At 39.2% G+C, this 23,643-nt stretch overlaps 1 protein-coding gene across 5 annotated transcripts in view; it reads right to left on the reverse strand.

Moving 5' to 3' along the window:
* Nucleotides 1-1,362: 1,362 nt before the first annotated feature.
* The window catches only part of garre1 (granule associated Rac and RHOG effector 1), a 53,391-nt gene continuing 31,110 nt past the window's right edge, over nucleotides 1,363-23,643 (reverse strand). For all 5 annotated transcript variants that reach the window (XM_055173725.2, XM_055173724.2, XM_055173727.2 and 2 more), the window contains exons 3-14: nucleotides 17,432-17,644; nucleotides 14,513-14,653; nucleotides 14,319-14,414; nucleotides 13,735-13,896; nucleotides 12,450-12,608; nucleotides 11,663-11,760; nucleotides 11,423-11,548; nucleotides 7,685-8,727; nucleotides 6,559-6,724; nucleotides 5,878-6,015; nucleotides 4,385-4,463; nucleotides 1,363-3,550 (exon numbers count right to left, since the gene is read on the reverse strand). In XM_055173725.2, coding sequence (XP_055029700.2) covers nucleotides 3,215-3,550; nucleotides 4,385-4,463; nucleotides 5,878-6,015; nucleotides 6,559-6,724; nucleotides 7,685-8,727; nucleotides 11,423-11,548; nucleotides 11,663-11,760; nucleotides 12,450-12,608; nucleotides 13,735-13,896; nucleotides 14,319-14,414; nucleotides 14,513-14,653; nucleotides 17,432-17,644 — 2,757 coding nt within the window. In that variant the 3' untranslated portion in view covers nucleotides 1,363-3,214. The remainder of the gene's footprint in view (nucleotides 3,551-4,384; nucleotides 4,464-5,877; nucleotides 6,016-6,558; nucleotides 6,725-7,684; nucleotides 8,728-11,422; nucleotides 11,549-11,662; nucleotides 11,761-12,449; nucleotides 12,609-13,734; nucleotides 13,897-14,318; nucleotides 14,415-14,512; nucleotides 14,654-17,431; nucleotides 17,645-23,643) is intronic.

The following is a 23,643-nucleotide window of genomic DNA, read 5'->3' on the forward strand; positions in this document are numbered from 1 at the left end:
GGTTATTGTAATTTTTTTAATTGTAGGGGCTGATTTTTAATGAGCACATATTAAAGGCTTTTTAAAAAAATGTAAACTAAATCTTTGGTGTCCCCAGAGTACGTATGTAAAGTTCTAGCTTAAAATACCATATAGATAATTTATTATAGCATGTTAAAATTGCCACTTTGTAGGTGTGAGCAAAAATGTGCCATTTTTGGGTGTGTCCTTTTAAATGCAAATGAGCTGATCTCTGCACTAAATGCAGTGCCGTGGTTGGATAGTGCAGATTAAGGGGCAGTATTATCCCCTTCTGACATCACAAGGAGAGCCAAATTCAATTACCTATTTTTCCACATGCTTGCAGAGAATGGTTTACAGAAACTAAGTTACTGGGTTGATCTTTCTCACATTTTATAGGTTGATAGAAGTACTGGGGACCCAATTATAGCACTTAAACATGGAAAAAAGTCAGATTTTCATGATATGTCCCCTTTAAAGTAATTTAGGAGCATAGAAATACTACAAGTTCTATCTTCTATGGATAATGTGTCACAATGCTTGAAATTTGTTACAACGCTTTCAGATAAGCAGACTTAAACTTGAGCACATCAACTCTGTATCTCAGCATTGGCTCTAGATTTAAATGTTATTGGTGCATACTTCATGGTATTTTGTAGGTTTGTATTGTGTATTATAATTCTTAACAGGACTTTGGTCAGCCTAACACAATGTGCAAAAATGTGACTTGAGTAGCAATGTCAGTGAAACATATTTTTAGGGGCATTTATACATTAAAGAAGTTTTTGGAAATTGCATGCTGTCCATTTATATGAAATAAAATACTAATCCTATATAGCTACGAAGATCGAGAAGAGAATGTAATGAAATGCATCAAATGTTAGATAGTAACATAATGAATTCAATTCAAGGGCATTTGAATATTTAAAGGTACATTGTGTAACTTTTAGAAGGATCACTTGACAGAAATGCAATATAATATACATGACTGTATTATCAGTGGTGTAGAAAGACCTTAAATGATGAACTGTATTGTTTTCATTACCTTAAAATGACCCGTTTTTATCTCCATACACCACGGGTCTCATCACATAGAAGTCGCCATCATGTTTCTACAGTAGCCCTAAATAGACAAACTTCTCTACAGAGCGCGTTTCATCCCTACGTTGTCTCAGACGACGACATTTTTGTCCTGTGGCAGCTACTGTATGAGTTTTAAAATTGAGGGGTGAGCTGTTGGTTGCAATTCGCAATCTCACCACTAGATGCCACTAAAATGTACACACCACCTTTAAGGCATTTTTCTCACCCCTTTCTCATGTTTACTCACACTATGTGTGTAGTATGAAATAAAAGCAGGCATTTTTTGAATGTTACATATTTATTTTTTGCATTGCTGGTACACTTGGAAATAATCAGTTGCCAGCTCTCGTGGACAATAAGCAACATAAGCCAAGCAGTCACCCCTCGTGTGTTCTGCCAGGGCAACATCAACATCTCTCATTTTTAAACTTTAAATTTTTGAAGCCACTAGTAAACCATTTGACACAGCTGAGAAATGTTGAGCGTTACAGTCCAAGGTCATCGAAGATGTTTTCTTAAAAAAAAAAGAGAAAAAAAAAAGAAAATGCCGCAACGGTTCGGGAGAAAAACACGGACGAAAAGCAACGAATCTACAAGTTGATTGTGCAAAGCACAGAACTATAAAAAGAGATATTTCTATACAGCAAACGATTCTCTGTAAACATGGTAAGTATGTTAGTTTTCAGAAAACATGGTCATATCATAAATACAGGCAACATTGGCATTAGCAAAGATCACAGAAATTAACATTCTGGGCTTTTAAGATGCAGCCCGAACCACAAAAAACCAACGAAAGAAAAAAAAACACCCCGATCCTACCGTAACCATTTATTAGTGTTTATAATGGCGTATTTGGAACCTCTGCAGAGAAATGATACAATTAAACTCTGTAGGAAAGAAAAAAATGTGCTTCACATCTTGGGAAAAATAATGTGTTTACTTAATAATAAGCCTCTATTATGCTAACGTATACAGTAATGATATAATGTGTAAGAAAATACAAAAATAAGATTAATACTGTCAATATTTGTACAAGAAATATATTGTATTTTAAAGGAATAAAATGTTATTGTAAGCATTAGTGTCTGTGAAAGAAAGCCAATCTGAAAAACAAAAGCACATCAAGAATTTCCACAAAAGGGGTTTCGTGATATATTTGACAACCCAAACGGCATTTCTTTTTATTTCAAGCACCATTTCCCCCCCTTTCTTTCTAAACAATACTTTGGTTAGAGAAAATATCTGCAAGTGCTATTCAAAACAACATGGCACAAGTTTACTTACCGCTAATTTATTTTAACTTTATAATGTCAGATGTTGAAAAAGTAGTGTATTTCTTTCAAATTACACCTCTGCTATTGATTATTATATTTCTGCCGAGCCTGCTCAAAGCCTCTTCATAAAAAGTAAGTTTATAATTCTTTATTTTATTATTTTTTTCTGAGTAATTTACAAGCTATGGAACAGTAGCTGAGAGCTGCGGTCTGGGTCGTATGACGTGAGATTTGGCAGTTACAGCTATTTAAACACAGTATCGTTTCGGGAGACGGATCCCCGGATCTTCGTAACGCGGCTGCGATAGAGCGCGATGGCCATGCATATCGAAAAAACTCGGCGTGTAAACGCAAACCCGAACGGCACAGCGGGAGTGAAGACGTCAAGTAAGATATCTATAAAGAAACGGAACTTACGTCTTCATTGACGCTGCGCGGCTCGGGTCGAACCGGCCGCCAGTGAAATGGTCCGACTAGCTGCTGTTAAATGAATCATGCATTTTTGGACAGTGAGAAAGGCAGTTACGTTTCTGTCAGGGGGTTGACACACGCATCTGTGTACAAAAACGTTATTAACCACTATGTTAAATGCAAATTTCCCTATAAAAACACTAGTTGAAAGAAATCTAATTTACACGCTTGAAGGGTCTTGACCAGGTTTAAGATCAAAACTCCAGCGATGTTTAGCGCTGTGTTCCAGCAGAGCAACCGATGAATATTATTTTTCTCGGATCTGTAAATCTGATCCCGACAACACACCTAGGAACGCCAGCCGACACCCGCAGGAACTCAAAAACAGCCTTTAAATGCTGGTCTGGGTTTATCCGATGTCACAGACCTCAGATCAGAGGAACCTCTCAGTACTGGTGGAGGTATGAAGGTCGGTGCTCAGGTTTAAGGGGGAAAGTTTTGTAGCCTTTGTTCAGGATCTTGTGCTGGGCGACTTGCTGCTGTTGTTGTTGCTGCTGCTGTTGTTGTTGTTGTGTGAAGGGGAAGCCGGAGGAGATCACAGTAGATGGAGAGCAGTCGCTGGCTGTGGACCACACCGGAGACTGCAGCATTTGCATGGAGTCGCCCCATTGGCTGGAGGGGATAGACATCTGATAGAGGGAAGAGCTGGGATTGGGCATGGTGTTGGTGTGTGAGGAGTGCTGCCAGGGGGCTTTGGGAGGCCACGTTTTAGTTTTGCAGTCCTGTGAACACAAATAATTCACAAAGTGAGTCATAAAGTGACTGGACTAGACCTTAGTTAACTTCAAATTCAAGGACCTTTCAGATCCAACAGGATTAAATGTGGGGACACATTTCAAGTGAGAGCAAGGTTACATCGTGTTACTTTTTAAGATACATTGTTACAGTTCCCTTATAAGGGAACTCGCGCTGCGTCACTGCGGTGACACTTTGGGGACGCCTCCAGGGGTAAGTGCGTCTGAATGTGTATATCAAATTCAACCAATGGTGAAGCTTAACGACAAAGACAGGCTTACACGGAGCCAGGAAGTATATTGCTATCTGAAATATTGCCAAAGACGGCGTTACAGGGACGCAGGAAGTATGGAGAGGGAGACGCAGCGTCTCATTCCCTTCTCAGGAAACAACAGTTACATAAGTAACCTGAGACGTTTTCATGTGTCAAACACAACTATGCAAAAAAACATTTTGGTATGAATCAACAATCGCATACAGAAGATATAAGCATTTGAAGCAAACAGTTTAGCGTGTGTGCTTAAAAAGTCTACATTTTTATGATATTATCCTACACTACACAGGGAATAATATGGATTTTTTTCCAGAAAACTTCAAATAGATTCAAGCACTTTCAATGAGCTGTATCTATGTACGTATATTTTCAAAAACTTCCCAGGGCCTTGAATTTTTCCCCAGATATAAAAACTTTCAAAGACCCGTGGTAACCCTGTAAAATGTATTAAAAAAAAATGTTTAATTCAAGAAGTTTAAGACTGTGTGGATGCGGCTCCTGTAAAATTCTCAGTGTGTCATGGGATATGTTTGTGACCCAGTTTTACCTGGTTACTGTCATCACTCGAGTGGTGGAGCGGAGGAGAGGGCAGATTGCAAACTTCCTGTTCACCACAACTGTGTTTCCTAAAAAACAAAGAAAGCACATCAGTGGAAAGCACATCTTACGTCACTGTCTTTTTTAACGCATTTACACTGTATGTTTAAAGTGACTCAATTCCCATTTTTTCCATCATGTGGCACAGATCGGATATGACACACGAACGTATAAGCAGGAAAAAAGTGCATAGATACCGATATTCTCTGATCAGTTTTAGGCCTCATTCATATGTGGAAATAAATCGGATACATGCATTCGATACAGATCTGATATTCCCATCCCAAGACATGTCGTGCATCATTGAAAACGCGACGCTGGCAAATGACGTCAACTCGGGTGGACATCACCCGCGATCACATGATTCTTCTTCGCCGCGCATCTTTGGTGCAATGGCTCCACTTAGTGGAGTAATGCTGAAGTTTTATGTCTTGTTACAGAAATAAAGCTCTATAATGTTGTATAATCATTTTGTCGGTCCATTGCATATGACAACATTTTACTTCCTCTATGGTTTAAAGGAATAGTCTACTCATTTTCAATATTAAAATATGTTATTACCTTAACTAAGAATTGTTGATACATCCCTCTGTCATCTGTGTGCGTGCGCGTGGGCGCTGGAGCGTGCTGCGAGGCTTCGATAGCATTTAGCTTAGCCCCATTCATTCAATGCTACCATTTAGAGATAAAGTTAGAAGTGACCAAACACATCAACGTTTTTCCTATTTAAGACGAGTAGTTATACGAGCAAGTATGGTGGTACAAAATAAAACGTAGCGCTTTTCTAAGCGGATTTAAAAGAGGAACTATATTTTAGGGCGTAATATCACTTTTGGGAGTACTTCGACTCGCCTGAAAAGTCCGCTCCCCTTCTCCCTCTCATAATGGGAGAGGGAGGGTGTTACTGCGCCGAGTCGAAGTACTCACAAAAGTGCTATTACGCCATAAAATATAGTTCCTCTTTTAAATCCGCTTAGAAAAGTGCTATGTTTTATTTTGTACCACCAAACTTGCTCGTATAACTACTCGTCTTAAATAGGAAAAACGTTGATGTGTTTGGTCACTTCTAACTTTATCTCTAAATGGTACCATTGAATGAATGGGGCTAAGCTAAATGCTATCGAAGCGTCGCAGCGCGCTCCAGCGCTTACGTGCACGCACACAGATAATAGAGGGATGTATCAACAATTCTTAGTTAAGGTAATAACATATTTTAATATTGAAAATGAGTAGACTATTCCTTTAAGCTGTTCCAGGTCAGTATGTCTACCTTGAATTGTTTTGCAAAGTGTTTAGTGTAATTGCAGATATCGCATACGAGCCGCTTTTAAAAAGATGTAAGCGGGTCATCAAAAAAATCGGATACCAGCAACAAATCGGAATTTGGCATTAAGATTTGCAGTGTAAATCCATCCTTTGAATGATGATGAATTATTTTCTTACCGTCTTTGCTTAACAGCTGCCACCAGGTCAGGCCCAGAGAACATAGAGAACAAACTGTCTCCATTGGCTGAAGAGGTCTCGTCACTCGAGCTGGCCGAGTCACCCTGATTGGCTGACCAGCCACTGTTGACCGCCTCCCTGCTCAAAAACACAAAGAAATACAATTAACGATAAAAAAATACTCGAATGAACAATGATTGAATTGTGGCCATGCTTTTCCAGGGGAAGTGCCCATATAAGGAATACGGGGTCACTGATGCGTAACAGGTACCCATGTTCGAAAAAACGTTCCGAAACTTGTAGGAAAGAGGCGGCGTGAGTTTGGCCCAGAAATACTCCCTCACACGCTCAATTGCTTTTTGGACTCTTTGAATTTGTTTAGCATGAGGTTTATAACTCTTTAACTGTGTTGATAAATCAGAATGCATGAAATGGCATTAAACATTATTAGTGATTTCAATACGTCTCTAGATGGTAAAAAACAACATCTCCTATCGTCCACTCTCCTTCATAAAATCATTAAGCTTCGCCTTTTTTATTGTGTAATAGCGCCCTCTAGAGGTAAACATCCTACATATTGTGCCTTTAACTTTTTCAAGATAACTAAAGCAATATAGTTTAACCTTATGTGTCCATATGGTTGACGTGTGTCATGCTGTGATTGGTCGGGGCGTCACTCACCCCTCACTGTAGTATTCTGGGTGTGGCCAGCCTCTGTGCTGCTCATCAGGGTGTGGCCAATTGCTGCGGGTGTTACTGGGGCGACGAACGTGCTGCGCTTGACGTTTCTGCTGCATGGCTTGATTAACCCCGGCAACATAACGCGCAAACTCTGGATCAGACCCAACTGAGAGAGAGAGCGAAAGAGAAAGAGAGTTTAATATGTAGGGTTGTATCCTGCTCATTGTTGAAACTGTCCAGCACAGCAGAAATACACACAAGAGTACAATCACACACAAACCTGTAAATGAGCAGCTGAACCACAGTAACCACAAATATAAGCCCAGTATAAAAAACATGGCTCCATCCTAATCCTGCATACCTCCACTATGCACTAAAAGTATAGTATGTAAACTTTTGTACATGCATTAGGCAGTCCCTCCAGAAAAATGTGATTATGTGATCACATGATTCAACGCATAATCAGCCAAAGTCCTATTTTTTCAAATACACGCACTCTCGCAGCATGAATTGCAGATCTCCATGCACAAAATATGCAGTGCTTGCATGAATTCAAAATATCCGCATTTTCGTAGCAAAAATCACATATATCTTAGCAGGAAGTTGAAAAATGTTGCATTTTCTAAACACAAGCGCACCCATGTCCCCTGTTGTCATGGGAACGTAATGAAGTGACGTGATTATGTGACGTGAACATTATTGAAAAGCTGCAAAAAGTTTTTGCAAGTTCCCGCAATTTTTGCAAGTTACCGCAATTTTTGCAAGTCCCCGCAATTTTTGCAAGATACTGCAATTTCTGCCAGTTCACGCAATTTTATCGCATAAAATTGCATAAATATCCCGCATATTCCATCGCATTTTTTAAGAAAACGTGCCACAAAATTAAGGATTTTTGCCCGCAACAATCACAATAAACTCTGCGTTTGTCTGGAAGGACTGATTAGGGCATGCGACCAGAAGTAACTACATTGTGATACAAACCTATTTGTCATATGCCGTTTATATGCGATGGTTCATGCAAGATGTGTGCTGCACATAAACTAGAATTTAGTCTGCAGTTATGCAGCTACATTTTAATATGCACTAACCCAAACACAAAATTCTCTTCAACAGTAATACAACTCACCTGCAGGGTCAAAGGGCATGGAGTCCCCCAGCACTCCATACAGACTCTGTTCACTTTGGTCTCGGTTGGGCCAGGTGTTGTTCCGCGGACCCTGCGGGGGCTTATGGCCCAACATCTCTGACATAACGCCATCCATGTACGTGCTGACCAGCCCCAGACTGTAGAGGTCAGAACTGAGGTCCGGCAGACCCGGAGCAGGCCACTGAGACAAGGGCCCGATCGGGGAGAGACCGCCTAGGGGACCCTGGGGCCACTTGCTTGGACCTCTTTGCTGCGAAAGAGGCTGGGGAGGCTGCGAAGATAGTTGAGGGGAAACAGGCGCCGCCTGCTGCTGCTGCGATTGAGGCTGTGGTTGCCCAATCGGCTGCAGCAGGTGCTGATAAAACTGCAGGGCTTGCGCTGTTGGCTGCGCAGGTAGCTGCTGCTGTTGTTGTTGTTGCTTGGGTGTTGACGGCAGCTGCTGCTGCTTTTGTTGTGGCGCAAGCTGCTGCTGCAGGTTTTGCGCCAGCGACTGCATCGCATTATGAGACACTTGAGCCTGTGAGGTGGGCGGAGCCGCCCCACTGGGCGGTTTCAAGTCGGCAGCGTTGGTGGATGCCACCGAATTCCTTCTCTTCACCAGCGGTGACGCCTGCTGAGATTTGCCCATGTTGAACCCTGACAGGAAGTCGATGACGTCTTGCATCTCCTGGTCGGTGGGCAGGTTCATGCTCTGCTCGTCCGCCCCATTGGCGATTTGCGGGTGGCTGGGGTCGGGCGTGCACGGCATGCTGCTCATCTGCAAAAGGCTGTGCAGACGCCCAGGTTTGTCATCCGAGTGGCTGGTTAGGGAACTTCGAGAGGGGGTGCTGGGGATGGAGTAACTTCCTCCTGTGCTGGAGTTAGAGGAGGTTTTCTTGGTGAAGCGCGAGGTGAGTTTGGAGATGGTTTTGGGGAGGCCGCTGGAAGGTTTAGAGCTGTTGCCAGAAGGAAGATCCACAGGGCTGGTGTAATCGGTCATGTCCCGCTGAAGCTGGATCTGTATGGTGGGAAGACCTTGTTCCCTGTAGAAACCCAACACCATTAAAATTTAGAACAACTGCATTCATGACAATCGTGAAATTTCAGCTAAGAATTATTTGTGATGATAATGATTTCACTGACAGTGTAAGATAGAGGTCTTCACGGGTCCACTTAGGATCCGAAAACCTGAGGTCCAACCCGAGACCCAAACGGGTCTAAAAGTTTCACATGTGCTCGGGACACGGGTCGGGTATAATATTAGTGGTCTCCGGTTATTTAAAACGAATGTGTTTTTGCCGAACGGACCCGAGAAGATCCGAACTATCTTGCGTGTGTGCATCCAGTCCTTTTCCAACCCCCCTCTGTTTGCAAAGAGCGCTTGCGACATGATGTGGATGACGGTAAGTTAATTTTCGTTGAGCTGGACATGTCAATCAATTTTACACATTGTATTATACCAAATATTCGGATGCTAACAGGAGTTAACTTACAGGCTGTGAGTCTGAAGCGGGAGAAATTATGATAATGTCGGTCTTGTCTACAATCCCAGGAAGTAAACAGTTTCCTACAATCCGTGTATTTGTTGTAGTCCAAGAAAAGAGATTTACGTCGGAGACGATAACTCACGCCATTGTTTACTTTGGTGTTGGTACCTTTTGCATATCTTTAACATGTACTAATACACACTTACACACCAAAGGAAAGGTAAAATCGTGAATCGCACAATAGGTGCTCTTTAAAAAAAAGTGTGGAGTTGGACTTGGGTTAAATTTTGTAGGGTTTTTCTCAAGTCAGGTCTTTCTTGAATGATTTATGTACATCGGGTTTGGGTACAAAGTGATTTGGGTCGGGGACATTTCTTTGGACCCAAGAGGACCTCTGGTGTAAGGTTAATATTAACAAGCATAAAAAGTTATTAATTCATCATCAAACCCTTCTTTATTGTTTTGTAAACAAATAGTGCATAAGGAAAAATTACATAAATGCTATTTTAAATTGAAGCTTTTTAAAGTAATGGTACACTGCAAAAAATGACTTTCCTACTTAGTATTTTTGTCTTGTTTTCAGCAAAAATAACCAAAAAATCCCAAATCAAGATGTATTTTCTTGATAAACAAATTGACACAAGAACATAAGTCTAGTTCAAAAAACATACTATTTAAGTGAATTTGTGCTTAAAACAAGCAAAATTGGGCAGCCAACCCATTGGCAGATATTTTTTCTTGTAGATATTTAGATATTTTTTTCTTTTCTTGAATTTAGTGTTTAAGAAAGAATGTTCAAGATTTTTTGATTACCCCATTGGCAGATATTTTTGCTTGTTTTATGCACAAAATCACATAAATTTGATATTTTTGGTCTAAAAACTAGACTTATTTTCTTGGGTCGTTTTGCTCATCAAGAAAAAGCATCTTAATTTAAGAATTTTTTTGATATTTTTACTGAAAACAAGACAAAAATACTAAGAAAATTTTTTCTTGAAAATAATTTTTTGCAGTGTAGCAATGGTAGCAGTTGTACTACTAATTCATTTGGAAGTTAGCCAAATGATTGATATTTTAAAACAAAAAAAATTGAAAAATAATCTATAGATTAGTGCTGGGCAAAGATTAATCGCGATTAATCGCATACAAAATAAAAGTGATTTTTTGCATAATATATGTGCGTGTACTGTGTCTAATTATTATGTATATTTAACCACACACACATTCATATATTCATTTCAGAATTGTTTTATTTATATATCATTCTCTTTCATTTATATTTAATATAGATTAGATAAAAATATAAATAAATATATATAAACATGTAAATGTTTCTTAACTCATTCACCGCCATTGACGAGTTATCTCGTCAATTATGAGTTAATATTTAACTAATAAATATGCCTTTCTGGACGAATTTCAAAGTGAAAGTGTAATACCGCTTTTATCCACTGGATAGCGCCAAACCGAATTTATCAAAAACGGAAGTTAAAAAGATTTACAGATTTATTTTAACTGCCTTTATGTTTGATAGTCATTCTGAGTCTGATCTCTAACATAAATTCCTTTACAAAAACGCAATTTTTTAAACTTTTTGCTCAAATTGTTGTATTTTTGAAGAGAAATATCCATATTTCAGTGGTTAAATTAAGTGGAAAAAGTTAATATATAATGAAACGTTTTTCCCCCATTTTGTTTGTTTGTTTATTTGTTTATTGTTTGTTTGAAAGCAGAGGGTGTGTTCTTTAATTTGATATAATTTGTATGTTTATATATTTATAGAAGATCATTTTTCCTGCAAAGGAATTTTGTGAAACTTTGTTAAAGTCACAAAAATGCCGGTGGGCAACTTTTCTCAAAAAGGCTGGCGGTGAATGAGTTAAATACATACATGAATGTGTGTGTATATATTTATACATAATAATTAGACACAGCACACAGTCATATATTATACCAATAATCACTTTTATTTTGTATGCGATTAATCGCGATTAATCTTTGCCCAGCACTACTATAGATTACTCACCTATTTCTTAATCAACAATTAAATCAACAAAAAAATCATTAGCTGTAACCCTAATTAAAATATTTGTCTTCTTGCAAAACTTTAGTTAATTTTCCATTTACACCAATGCTTTTTCAAATCAAAGGTGACTAAACGGTCCATACAGCTTTCCATCTGATTTCTTATCAGATCTATCAGAAAGTTTTTTTGATTCAGTTGAATTGAAGTAAAGTGAGTCTAACTGACTTGCGCTCCTTCCAGCTGTGAAGGTCAAAGACTGCCGTGTAAAGCACATCCACCAGGCCAAGAGTTTTCTCCGGGTCCAGACAGCGCTGCAGCAAAGACATCGTGGCTGGATCTTCCTTCAAACACCTGAGAAACAAACATTACCGACAATTTGTTTCTATACATCATCAATCAATCAATCGCTGTCTATGCCTTTCCAGGTCAATAAACTACTAATACTAAATGTGGGCACAAACTCACCATGTGGAAGGAACCTGGATCACAACTTTCGATCCTTCAAGACAGATCTGAGGGGCGTAAGCTTCTTTATTCTCAATCTGAGCCGTGTCGACCACCACCTGCGCACACATACACACAGCTATTAACAGTACAAGTGCTCAGAAAAACATTTGTGAAGTTGCTCAGCCTGAGCATCAATCATTCCTCAGCGAAACTGACAGATGATGGACATCAACAGAGGGCAGTTTTCACTCAGAAACACAAATGAAATATTTTTAACAACACAGTTCTTGAAAAGGAGCCACACCACAAGTGTCGTATGAAATAGGGAGGGTGTTTCCTATCAAACAGGAAGTGGAGTATTGTTATTAATAGTGCAGGTGTATCCTCAACATGGCCTAAATGATGAAGAACACACACACGCCAACGGTCAAGGTCACTTTGACACCACACACACCACCAAAAGCACAGAACAGCACGGAAACTGATTTATTATTTTGAGATGCATCATTTTCCTATAACTGGTAACCTTTTCCAAAACCTCAGAGTTCAGTCTTTTATTTCATCCCATACCGAGTGTTTCTGATTGTTAATAAATAAGTGATGTTATAGCCCGAAATCAGCTCATAACATCTGATGACAAGAGCTGAAGATGTAACGTGATATTTACAAGCGCATGCTCGCAGAAAACTTCACCTCATTCACAAAAGTCTTCACATCCCCACCCATTAAACATTTTGGTCAGCTTATGTCTCATTGGCTGGTTTTTGGACCAGACTCCATGCAGATGGTCAAAGGTGAGACTCACCAGTCCGGCTTGTCCGAACAGCAGCTGAACGGCGGTTTTACAAGCCCCTCTCCAGCTTGAAGGACACACCTGGTTCAACACCTCTGTGACGGGAGAATCGTCTCGCACCGCCCCGCCGTTCTGATCCACTGCATCTTTGATCAACTGCAGCATGGCATGCTAGAAAGAGAGAGCGATTACATGACGATTTACAGGTTTTGTTAGATTCACCATCTACGTTTATCTTTGTTTCTGCAGTAATGGATAACAGCTAAATGAAGAGTTTGGTTTCAAAACGCGATAAACACCATTTAAAAAAATATATGGACCACCAAAATCAGTATTGTAACTGTATTAAAAAGTAAATTCTTAATTTTACATCAAATCCAATTTCTGCCGTGTTATTCTGTCATCTTTTCTCCCTTTTTTCCCAAATTGCGACAAACGCCAGTCCTCCTCCTCTGCACAATGCAATAAATCCGCTCAACAAATCACAGCGCACCATTTCACGCATTGTAAACAACAATGGCGCCGCTTTGAATACACACGAAATCCTAGTTTTCTTCATCTACTTTGTACTTTGTGATCAACAAACAAACAAAAACAAAATAGTAATTTTGATGGCATTGATAAACCTGTGGTGGTTTTCTTTGGTGGGGAAGAAACGTAAGCCATCAACATCGAATAATTTACGTGAGAGGCACTCGGGAGAAGGAAAAATGTTGGCTGTTGCTTGTTCTCCCGACAGCATCAAGCTTCTGTCATGCTAACACATTGACTCCAGGGGATCTTATGAAAAACTTTACATTATTTTACTCGAAGTCACGAAAATCGAGCTGAAATACAGCTGATCACTGTCAAAAAAAGTTCAGCGAAGACGTCCCAAGGATGACAGCAGTGTTCATAATATGACAAAGTACGTGTTTTGATTAATGCCATTAATGTTTTTTTTAATCATACCACTAGTCAACTAAATAAATATAACATGGCAAAGATGAATGCACATTTATATATTGATTCAATAGATTTATTGCATTTTGTTAAAAAATAATCCGTTTTTATAATAAATCTTTGAAAATCAAATGATGATAATACTGTTATCATAACCTAAAGATGCTATGTGAACGTTTGTAACAGAAAATAGTGGTTTTCATCTTGTCACTTTTTTTGGTATAGAAAACAAAATTTTACCGAAATTAGTCAAATGGATTTATTGCGTTTTGGAACCAAACTCTTCAAATATTCTCCCGACATTATTCATGTGTGTAGCGTGGCGATGCTCCGAAATTTGTAGAGATCAGAGTACCGTTTTTAATTTCAGGTTGTCGGATGCACTTTCGTTGAAAGAAACTCCTCTGAAGAGATGAGAGCCGATCTGAACAGGAATTGTGGGTAATTCACACTGGATGGGCTGAGACGTGGTATGAAACCTTCCAGCCTGTTGCGCTTCTGCATCACTACAACAGCCCTGAACATACACAAACACAGACAATCAAATGCAAATAAAAACACACACCAACAGGCACATGCAGAGACACAATCTCAGAGGAAGGACTAGTCACACACTAGCGACCACCGAAAAAAACACAGGAGAACTCACATTTTCTGCAATCTTCCTTTGGTATGAATGGACCTTTAGACCTCATTTCTACGTATTATCATTAACCATTTTATAACAACTACTGTGTTGTCACTGATTCCAGATTGATCAGTTTTCACTCTGGTTGGTTGTTATTCAGGTGGTCTCTTTCTGTCTAAAGATCAGTTTACAAATTTAAGTGATTCTTTGCTTTTAAAAAAAGCTGCAATGTTGAGACATAATGCTTGGAGTCAAACTTTACATAAGAGAACAGAACCACAGTAATGTATAATGTATAAATGTAAACATACCTGCAATGCTGCTTCGACTGCTTTGGGATTAAAGTGAAATCCAGCCTTCAGTGAGTATTCACTGTGACCCAAAGAGTCTAATGCTGCTTTATAAGCCTGCAGGACACACACACATGTATATAATAGGTAATGTCAGTTTTCCAGTAAAGAGTCAAGACATGCATGTTTTTATTTACATATATGTGCATATTGACCTGCAGTGCGTTGTCGATCTTGGCGTTAAGCTCTTTAAGTTGATGGTCAGGTATACAGGTGTTCTGAGAGCAGAAGAGTTGCTGCACCTGTATGCCGGACAGACAGCCGTCCCTCCCTCTCTCCCTGAGACATGCAGTCAACTGCAACATACATACAAATCTCATTACTGCTAAATCTACAACACCACAAGAGGTGTGCAGTCTGAAAGTTGAGACAGGAAGATTAGATTCTGCACAACAATGTACTGACAATACCTTGGTAAACCTCATAAGAAACATTAAGGTCATATTTCCCCCAAAATGTATATAATATTATAAATTGGACAGTAAAAAAGAGTAATTCTCAAAACTATATAACAGTAGCTGCTAAGGGTGTCACGATTTTGATTTTAAATCGAAATCGATCAAAATTAAAGCAACACCAAAGAGGTTTTTTTACCTTAAAATAACGTTTCCAAAAAAGTTTCAGTGGTTCATCCACACAAAACAGGGTGAATGGCACTTTCACATTCGCTTTGCAGCCCTCTATCGGCCAAAACCGCACTAAAGAAGTTTCCAACCGTCGGGTAGCGGTCCTGTAGTTCGAGTGAAAACTACAAAAACTTGCTTTACGGCAGACCTACAATCCAATCAGAGCCAGCTATGCTGCAGTATTTACGACAGTGGTAATGAACAATTACGCTTCTAACCTGTAGGGGGAGCAAAGAGCCAGAGTTCTTTAGTGTTGCTTTAACTCACAACCTCGAACTTCGAATTAAAAAAGGGGATAGTCGATGCTGCCACGCCCCCACGTCACGTCCGATCGGCTTGCCAAGCGGGGGAAAAAACCTTTAAAAACATCGGTCCAGCGGAACGCAATTCATATTTTAAACACAAGGGATGTATTGCTACAACTCCTTGAAATGCGATTCGCTCTTTAAGTCGATGTGCGTGCAAGAAGGAACTCTCTCTACAAGCTCTCTCGCGTAAAGTGAAGCCCACAAACCCCCATGTGAGGAAAAGCACGCAATGTGCATGTTAATGTGAAACTAAAATAATAATAAACAATGGCATAGCATTTTTGTCTTTAAAAAAAATGTAAAAATCGAGAATCGAATTGAATTGTGACCTTAGAATCGAAAATGTAATCGAATCGAGGATTTGGAGAATCGTGACACCCCTAGTAGCTGCGTTTCAATTAATTAACCTTCAAATCGTTCAAATTAAAATAGCAAATTGAAAATGTGCCCAATGGAAACACAGCATTTTCGCATAAACTCATATATCGCTAAAAAGTTTTTACTCTTGTGTGAAGTGGTTTTTAAGGCAACGCGGGAAAGGAATATCGCAATATATAATTCCCCGCATTTATATGTCATCTGATGTGCGCAAGAGTCACATGATCAATGTTAAAATCATAGACTGTAGAAAAAGATGGATGACGCGACTTTGCTTCCCTCCAATGTAATGAATTGAAGCCAAAAATGTCCGACAATAGTCGCCGCCATGTTACGTCAATTTGGAGCCAAGGCAGGCGCAGAAGGAATCGTCTGTGGAGACAGAGGCGATGCCAGGGTATCAAACTTCCGCCCAAACGCTTGGGCGACCAATTCAATCATGTCATTCATAACGACACCCCCGTTTTCAATAGCATCAAATTACTAGCTAAAATGAAACTTGAACATATATCAGCGTGATAACAACTACTTGAAAGGACCAAAACCATCTTTCTGAAAATTTTATTGGAAGTGTAAGTAATTTTTTATTTAGAGCAGAGCCCTATTCGTTTGAATGAATAGAGAGCGGTGTTTATGACTTGTTTTGCAGTCAGCCACAAGGGGGCGATCAAAGAGCCAGCGGCTTCACTTTTCAAGACTTATGAGGCACACTCGGTTAAAATATGGCAAGGGCAGGACATCAAAATACAGAGCGATTTGGGAGTTGACGGCTCTGCATGCTTTCGAGTAGCTATCTCGTGTCATCCGCCCGTCGGTATGAAGTCGAACACATGGCATATAGCGAAACAACAAAATTATGTTTTAGTCGCATAACATCAGTTAATTGAAACTATGTCATCTTGCGCTAGATTTTTGTCGAAGCTCAAAAAGTAACGCTAACGTTTTGTGCAAATCTTTCCCCGCTACTGAGAATATATCTCGCTTCCCTGCCAATGACGAGTTTTTACGGCAATCCATATTTCCACTGTTATCCACTAGGTGGCGCGTTTACCCAACATTTTTTAGTTTGAAAGCAGAGGGGGTGTTAATTCATTTGATATATTGCATGTTTAAAGATTTAAAGAAGAACATTTTCTGAAGGGCATTAAACTTTTGTAAAAATCATAAAAATGCTCGCTCTGGTTGGCAACTTTTATAAAACGCAAGCGGGGAAAGAGTTGAGTCCAATTTAAAGTCGTGCGTAAGGTCTACGCCTTAGCTACGCCATAGGTTATCTGTAGCCTCTGCGTAGTCTGACGTGCACCTTGCCAAATTTGTGATTGGTCCGCCAGAACCTCTCCCGTCAGATAAAAAAAACGCGTCATATGTATTTCCGTTTGCGATGGTGAGAACAAAGATGGGCCAAGTTAAGGAGTGATTTAGCTAAAACTGTAACAAAAGTGGCTGTTTATTTACTTCCATCACTGCTGGACTTCTTAAAACATACACAACAAGTTGCTGTTTCTTCTTCGTTAGTGGGTTAAACTGACCAAGATGCTTCTTCATTGACGGTCGCGCTACTACTTTAGTTACATGGGTGGATACTGCCTACCAGCGGTCTGCATGTGTGTTTGCACTTTGACGACGATGCAGAAGTATATATGAAAACTGACGCGTATCCTAAAATAACTAAGGCCTAGTCCTGGATTAATCTAAACCCTGTCCGAGAAATTCAATATTTAAATTCAATATTAAGACTTAATAAATGAGGTAAGGGTGTTACTTCTGATGCGCCTTTCCATGAGCGGACAGCTTCTTCCAGCTCCGTAAGGGGTCTGGGGCCTGTGTTCTGAGTGTGGGCATTCCCACGCCTCTCCTGAACCTGTGCCAGTGCTTCTGCCAGACACGACTGCGCAACCGGCTGCACTTTCTGCAACGCCTGCGACAGGAACTGAAAATGCACCTGCATGACGGTCAGAAAGCAGCGACCCAATACCTACAAGAGAGAGAGAGAGAGAGAGAGAGAGAGGTTTATCATTCCAGCAAAATCGATTGTATATTAGTTAGGTGCATGATCTAAACATCTCTTTGGGAATAACTGGCAGATGTTTATTAGACTTATAACGGATGCTTACATCTGCTACCCACAGCAGATATGAATACACAGAACCGAAACCACACAGCAAATGAGGCACAAATCCCATTGAAGTCAACTCAATAGATGCTGAACACGGATCCAGCACAGTTCCAGGAAACAACATGCGACTTTGAACATTCCCAGACTCAGAAGCATTTTTTAATGTTTCCTAAATAGGGTGTTTTTCTGACTCATGTCTTATTCATCTGCAGAAGAGAGTGAAAAACTAAAAGACTGTTACATTCAGCATTTCCACAAAACTTAGATCACAAATGTAACGGTTGTGACAAAACATCACACAGATGGGTGATTCTCGCAAAAATAGACTTATGAGGTGTAATGAAACATTTTGATAAAAAAAGTAAATGCAAAGTAAGAGTATCAAAATAAGAAGCATACAGTTACAAACATCTCTTAATGTACTATTTTGCACATGATTTAAAATGACATCATACAAACCAATTTTGTTGTTTTTTCCACATTTGAGGGGGAAAATTTCATTACCGCAACGTGTCCATGACTGGATTTGGGTTCTTTGACATGGAAAATGTATAATTAAAAAATCTAAAAAAATAAAGTGCATGTTATACTATAAACATTTACAGTAAAGAAACATGTGGTATTTGGTGATCATTAGTAAATGTAGAGACAATAATAAGGAATATAAATGTGCCAAAGAAAAAAATTCTCATCCTCCGAAACAATTTAAGTTTAAGCCCTCAAGGACTAACTTTGTTGGAAGGGACATAATTGACTGTGACACTCAAGATGGCTACCAGGTAAGCAGTTCTTATTTTTTCTCTCCATATAAAATTTAAAGCTTTGTTTGTCATAGTACCTAGACAACTTTTTAGTTCTCATTACCGAAACATGAGTTTGGAAATGCATATATTTAATGTAATATCTTGTTGCGGTAATGATAATTTTTGAAAATGATAATCTAAAAAATATAAATAATTCTATAGGAAATATGTTTTAGTAGTAAGTTCAGACCTTAATCTTATATGTGCAAAAAAATGGCTTCAAGGGCTTTTTAAAAAAATCTGATGCTGGACACCTTTTAAATCTGGATTTCATGAGAATCACCCAAATGCATTTCAAGCTGCGAAAGGCACGTACGTGAAACACAGAGAGGGCAGAGTACCGAGCCTAAATTCCCCACACGGGTTTACTTTACAGGTATCAGCTGAAAATATCTACAGGCCATGCTGTAAAGACAGAAATATGTCGCCTTGTGCAACAGTAGACATGGAAAACAAGGCGGAGCCAACGAGTTCCTAATCCTTCACGCAGGAACACCTGAAATACATCTGAACATAAACTGCTGCATTCAAGGGTTTTTATAATCTCCTGTCATGATTATAAATAATTTCACTAATAAATAACCTTCCCATTGCCTTGGGAGACATTTTTATTTACACAATTATTGGCAGCGCTGTATGCGGTGCAAAACTCTATACCAGAATTAGACAAGTACTAAATGCCAATCCTGCTGGATACAACCCATCGTAAATATACGCCGGTTCTCAGGATCGGTGCAACAAATCGGATCACATGACATGACTGGGGTCAGTATTCTTACTCATGGCACACAAACACCTGCAGATCAAAACTACAGGTGTATTTCTGAAGCTGCACTTCATTGAGACAATCGAGGTGTCGGGTAACACCCGGGGCTGGGAATACCCGCCTGTCGCCCTGCCAGCCGAACACAAACAGAACAATGACCCTGAACATTTACACACCCAACAGGCAGATTCCCTTTCAACGAAAAACACTCATTAACAAATATAAGACGCAGAATAGATGCCGTCTGTACAGCATGTACTGTTTACAGATTATCTTGGAGCGAGTATGCACACTTGAGAAATCTTTCCACTGGTTGCTGTTGAAAAAACAGAGACATTTTCATGTATTTTTGGCATCTGAAATTAGCCAAGAGCTCTGACTCAAGCAGTACTTTTAAATATAAAGGGGGCAAAAGTGCTGCCAATCAATATACTTTATAAAGACTGTTCAAAAAGTTTCCAGTTTACACTCGGCATGTGATTTCTAGTTAAGCATTCAGGATGTATTTGCTTCGGCAAACATTATAAAACACTTTCACTATTTGAAAACATTCCACAGCAAACACATCGAGGGAAAGAATTCCGATTGAGCAGAATATTCCGTTTCATACTTTTAAACTTTGACGTTTCGTGTTTGGCTTAAGTTTCCGCAGGGACTGTAAATATGGCCGCAGCGTGCCCGTTTTAAAGACCTGTGGTGTGAAGCCTTCCTGCTCTGGGTACGACCACATCCACCAGGGCACAAATCCTCGCTCATAAAGGTATCATTTTAGCTCATATATGTCGCTCGAGTACATACGTAGAGCCTGCCAGCCCAGCACGGAGTCGTACAGCTCGAATCAAACAGTCGACCGCATGAACCAGAAAATATGTTCTCTTGAAAAGAAAGTGTCTGGTTTCCGAAAATATCTTGGAAGAGAGGAATTTCTATATGAAGGATCCAGCGGTCTGTGACTCTCATTCACAGGGCTTCATCATAACAAATCTGATTTCTAATCCGATACAAGCTATGGCAACCCGGACTCTATAAACTGAACTGGGGGTGCACTGATAAATGCCGATATTTATATAACACGTGGACGATAACTATTCTGACTCGCACAGCCGATATTATTCACAGCTAATTCATGTACTACAACTTTGATCAGTAAGTCCTTATCCATCTGAAATCACTGTTAGTTTGAGTCGATTATAACATGCATTTGAAAAAACATAATCATTATACACAGGGAGCTACACTGCGACCAAAATGGTCGCATATGCGACCTTTTGAACTGCCGTTGCGACCCTAATTTTTAATGGGTCGCAAATGTTCTACCTAATGTTTTAGACAATATGCTATGATTTACTATGAGCATTTATTAAAACATAAATGTGGATTTTAAGAATACGTTTTATAACGTGCTCTGAGCCATCAACACGTTGGCTTCATTTTATGTGAAAGCACGTCGTGTCTCTCCCCATCAGTGTGCGTTTGCGTGCTCAGCTGTTTCTCAATGAATTAGGTGCCACGCGACGCAAGCGCAGTGTCTTCCATGTTTCTGAACTTGAGCAGAGGTCTTTCTTCACTGAGGACGCGGGACCCGTATGGTTCTGGGTTTATATTTTAAATGGTCTGTCGGGTCCGGTTAGGTCCTAGTTTAATTACTTTGGGTCCCAAGTCTGATTAATATTGAGTTTATAACCCGAGTCGATCGGAAAACGGCCATGAGCGCTACCGCGCTAAAGCTCGAGTGCAGTTTAGCGTGCCTTCGGTTTCTATGGCGATGGTTCTTGTTACGACCACGCGCTGCGTTTTCTTTCTCACATGTTTTTAATAATCTTATTATTAATAAACCATATATTTTCTAAAACCATATCCATATTAAGTTTGCACAGATTGTAGCAAAAAAGCAGTGCTAATGTCAAGCCCATTGCACTAAACGAGCAAAGCAATGTAAAGTTTGTCACCGGGACAGCAAGAAGATTTGAAAATAAAATAAGTGGAATAATATTATTGAAATAATAAGTGGATTAAGCTTTTTAAATCGGCAAGAGAGAAATAGAAAGATAGAGCAGAAGCAGTAAAAGTGCCTATTTAATAGAAATTATTACCATAATAACATCAGTCATAACATCAGTCACATTTATACCTGCACTGTCTATTAATATACTATAGTATTGTATTATATTGAGTTTGATAAAAGGGGTCTAATTGCTTCATATATCAGTGCAAAAACAGTAAGTGTTTGACAAACAGTGTCAGCTTTGTTAATGGCAAAGAAAGTTTGGAGTGTTTAGATTAATGAAATATAATGTGAAATTAATATTAATTTTCAATAAATCAAAGTATTGTGTTGTCTCACACATTATTAGTTCTTCGTCATAGTAGACCATTATTTGTCAGTGGGTAATGATTGCCCTTTTTACTGGTTACCACCACCAAGTAAATTTCAGATCTGTGGGAAACACTGACTGCAACGTTTAAGAAAACAAGGCGGCATGTGGTTTAAAAGATGGCAAGTAAAATAAAAAGCATATCTGTATGCAATACAGTTTCATTATTGTTCATTATTAACCAGAGCGCCTTAATATAACTTGAAAAAAATATGTGCGACCAAATCATATTTTGCGCCAGTAACTGAAAAAGTTGGTAGCGCAAGTGCCACCAGTGGAAAAGGTTAGTGTAGTTCCCTGATACATATTCTTTATTATCATAAAATACTTGAAAAAACTTGAAGAACAGCAATATAAATATATCCGTAAGCAATTTCCTGGATCTGCGTGTGTATGGTTCTTTTGTCTGCAACGCATTTTGAGTTTCTGCACGAGAGCGCCCTCTGGCTTTTGGATGTAGCGGCATTTCACTGTAATTCATTGAGAAGCATAGCAAGCATCATCGGTCAATATATCGGTGCATCCCTAAACTGAACATTTACAAAATCTGCAATAGCTCCATTGAGATGAGCATTCTTCTGGTTGCTTGTCTATGAAAATACACCCACAATACACTGTTGACGGACTGATGCACACAAAAACATCTTTCTCTAAATCTGATGGGTTGGATTTATGTAATCCAAGAACAAAACAAAACAATGCTGCATAGGCCGCTTTTAACAAAAAGGCTGCTCAACAAACCATAGTCCTAATACGATGATGCTGCTGAGACCAATCTTAGACCTCTTTTGGCACTTTTCATATACGACTTTATTCAGTCCGCCACCATGTTGATTCCAAAATGAGGCTGTGAGGGATAGACGTCCAGAGCGTTCGCTTTAAACCTATTGCTTTGTAACGGGATGCTGGTCATTCAGCCATCAAAACAGAAAATACATAATTTTACGAATTTCCACAGGACAAAGAACCTTAGAAATCATGGATTGTTAAAATGAAAAGGGACATATGACCAAATTATGAGATAAGAGCAGTGCAATGTGTACATACAATCAGTTTTGTTATTAGAATATTGGCTAATCACTAATTTCTAATGTTGTCTTTAGTTTAAAACACTAATATAGTCCTATAACAAAGTACAGATTACAAAAAACACAAGGCATGAATCTGGTGAAAACTTTTTTCCGGCAAGTTTAAGCACATTGACCGGAATCAACAGAAGAAAAATTCATATTTATTTAAATAACATTTGAAAAAACATAACGGAGAAAATACATGACACGTACTCTTATGATCTATACAAACTAGAGATGTATATCATAAATTATACAACAGTTCTTTCTGGTTCTGGAATCTGATTGGCTAAGAGCTATGCGATATTGTCCTGATAACAGCACTGTAACCGCTTCACCTTTCGTATCATTCTGCCACCTAGTGAATGGAGGTCCTAAACAGGCTCATCTCTGAATGGAAAAACACAGACGTGCTGTTTTTAAACACTCTCCGTGTGTCTTATTATTTCACTAGCTCATAAATCAGTCTTTGAATCCCCAATCGGAAGTTATTATTCCGTCAAAGATCAGCGCTCTTGGATGTTACGTTAAACTTAATGGGATTAATGTCTTGTCACATCGTGTGGACACTTGGAAAGAGGAATGTAAACACTCGTTTTTTTCTTCTGGAGCTATATCTCTTATCAGAATGCGAAAACACCGTGGAACTGCAGGTAAGCACCGCAGCTTTTAAATGTGGACATTGATAATTTATTTAATCGCGACGTGACTATTAAAACATGTTATGAGAATATCGCCACTGGTATATTTATAAGCAGCATGCAAAAAACATTTGTACTGACAAGAACAAAGTTTAATAATAATCGAGTGCTCGTATCGTGTTAAGAGTAAATGGGAAACCAAT

Source organism: Misgurnus anguillicaudatus, chromosome 15 (assembly GCF_027580225.2).
Source record: "Misgurnus anguillicaudatus chromosome 15, ASM2758022v2, whole genome shotgun sequence".
In the NCBI taxonomy this organism is placed as follows: Eukaryota; Metazoa; Chordata; class Actinopteri; order Cypriniformes; family Cobitidae; genus Misgurnus; species Misgurnus anguillicaudatus.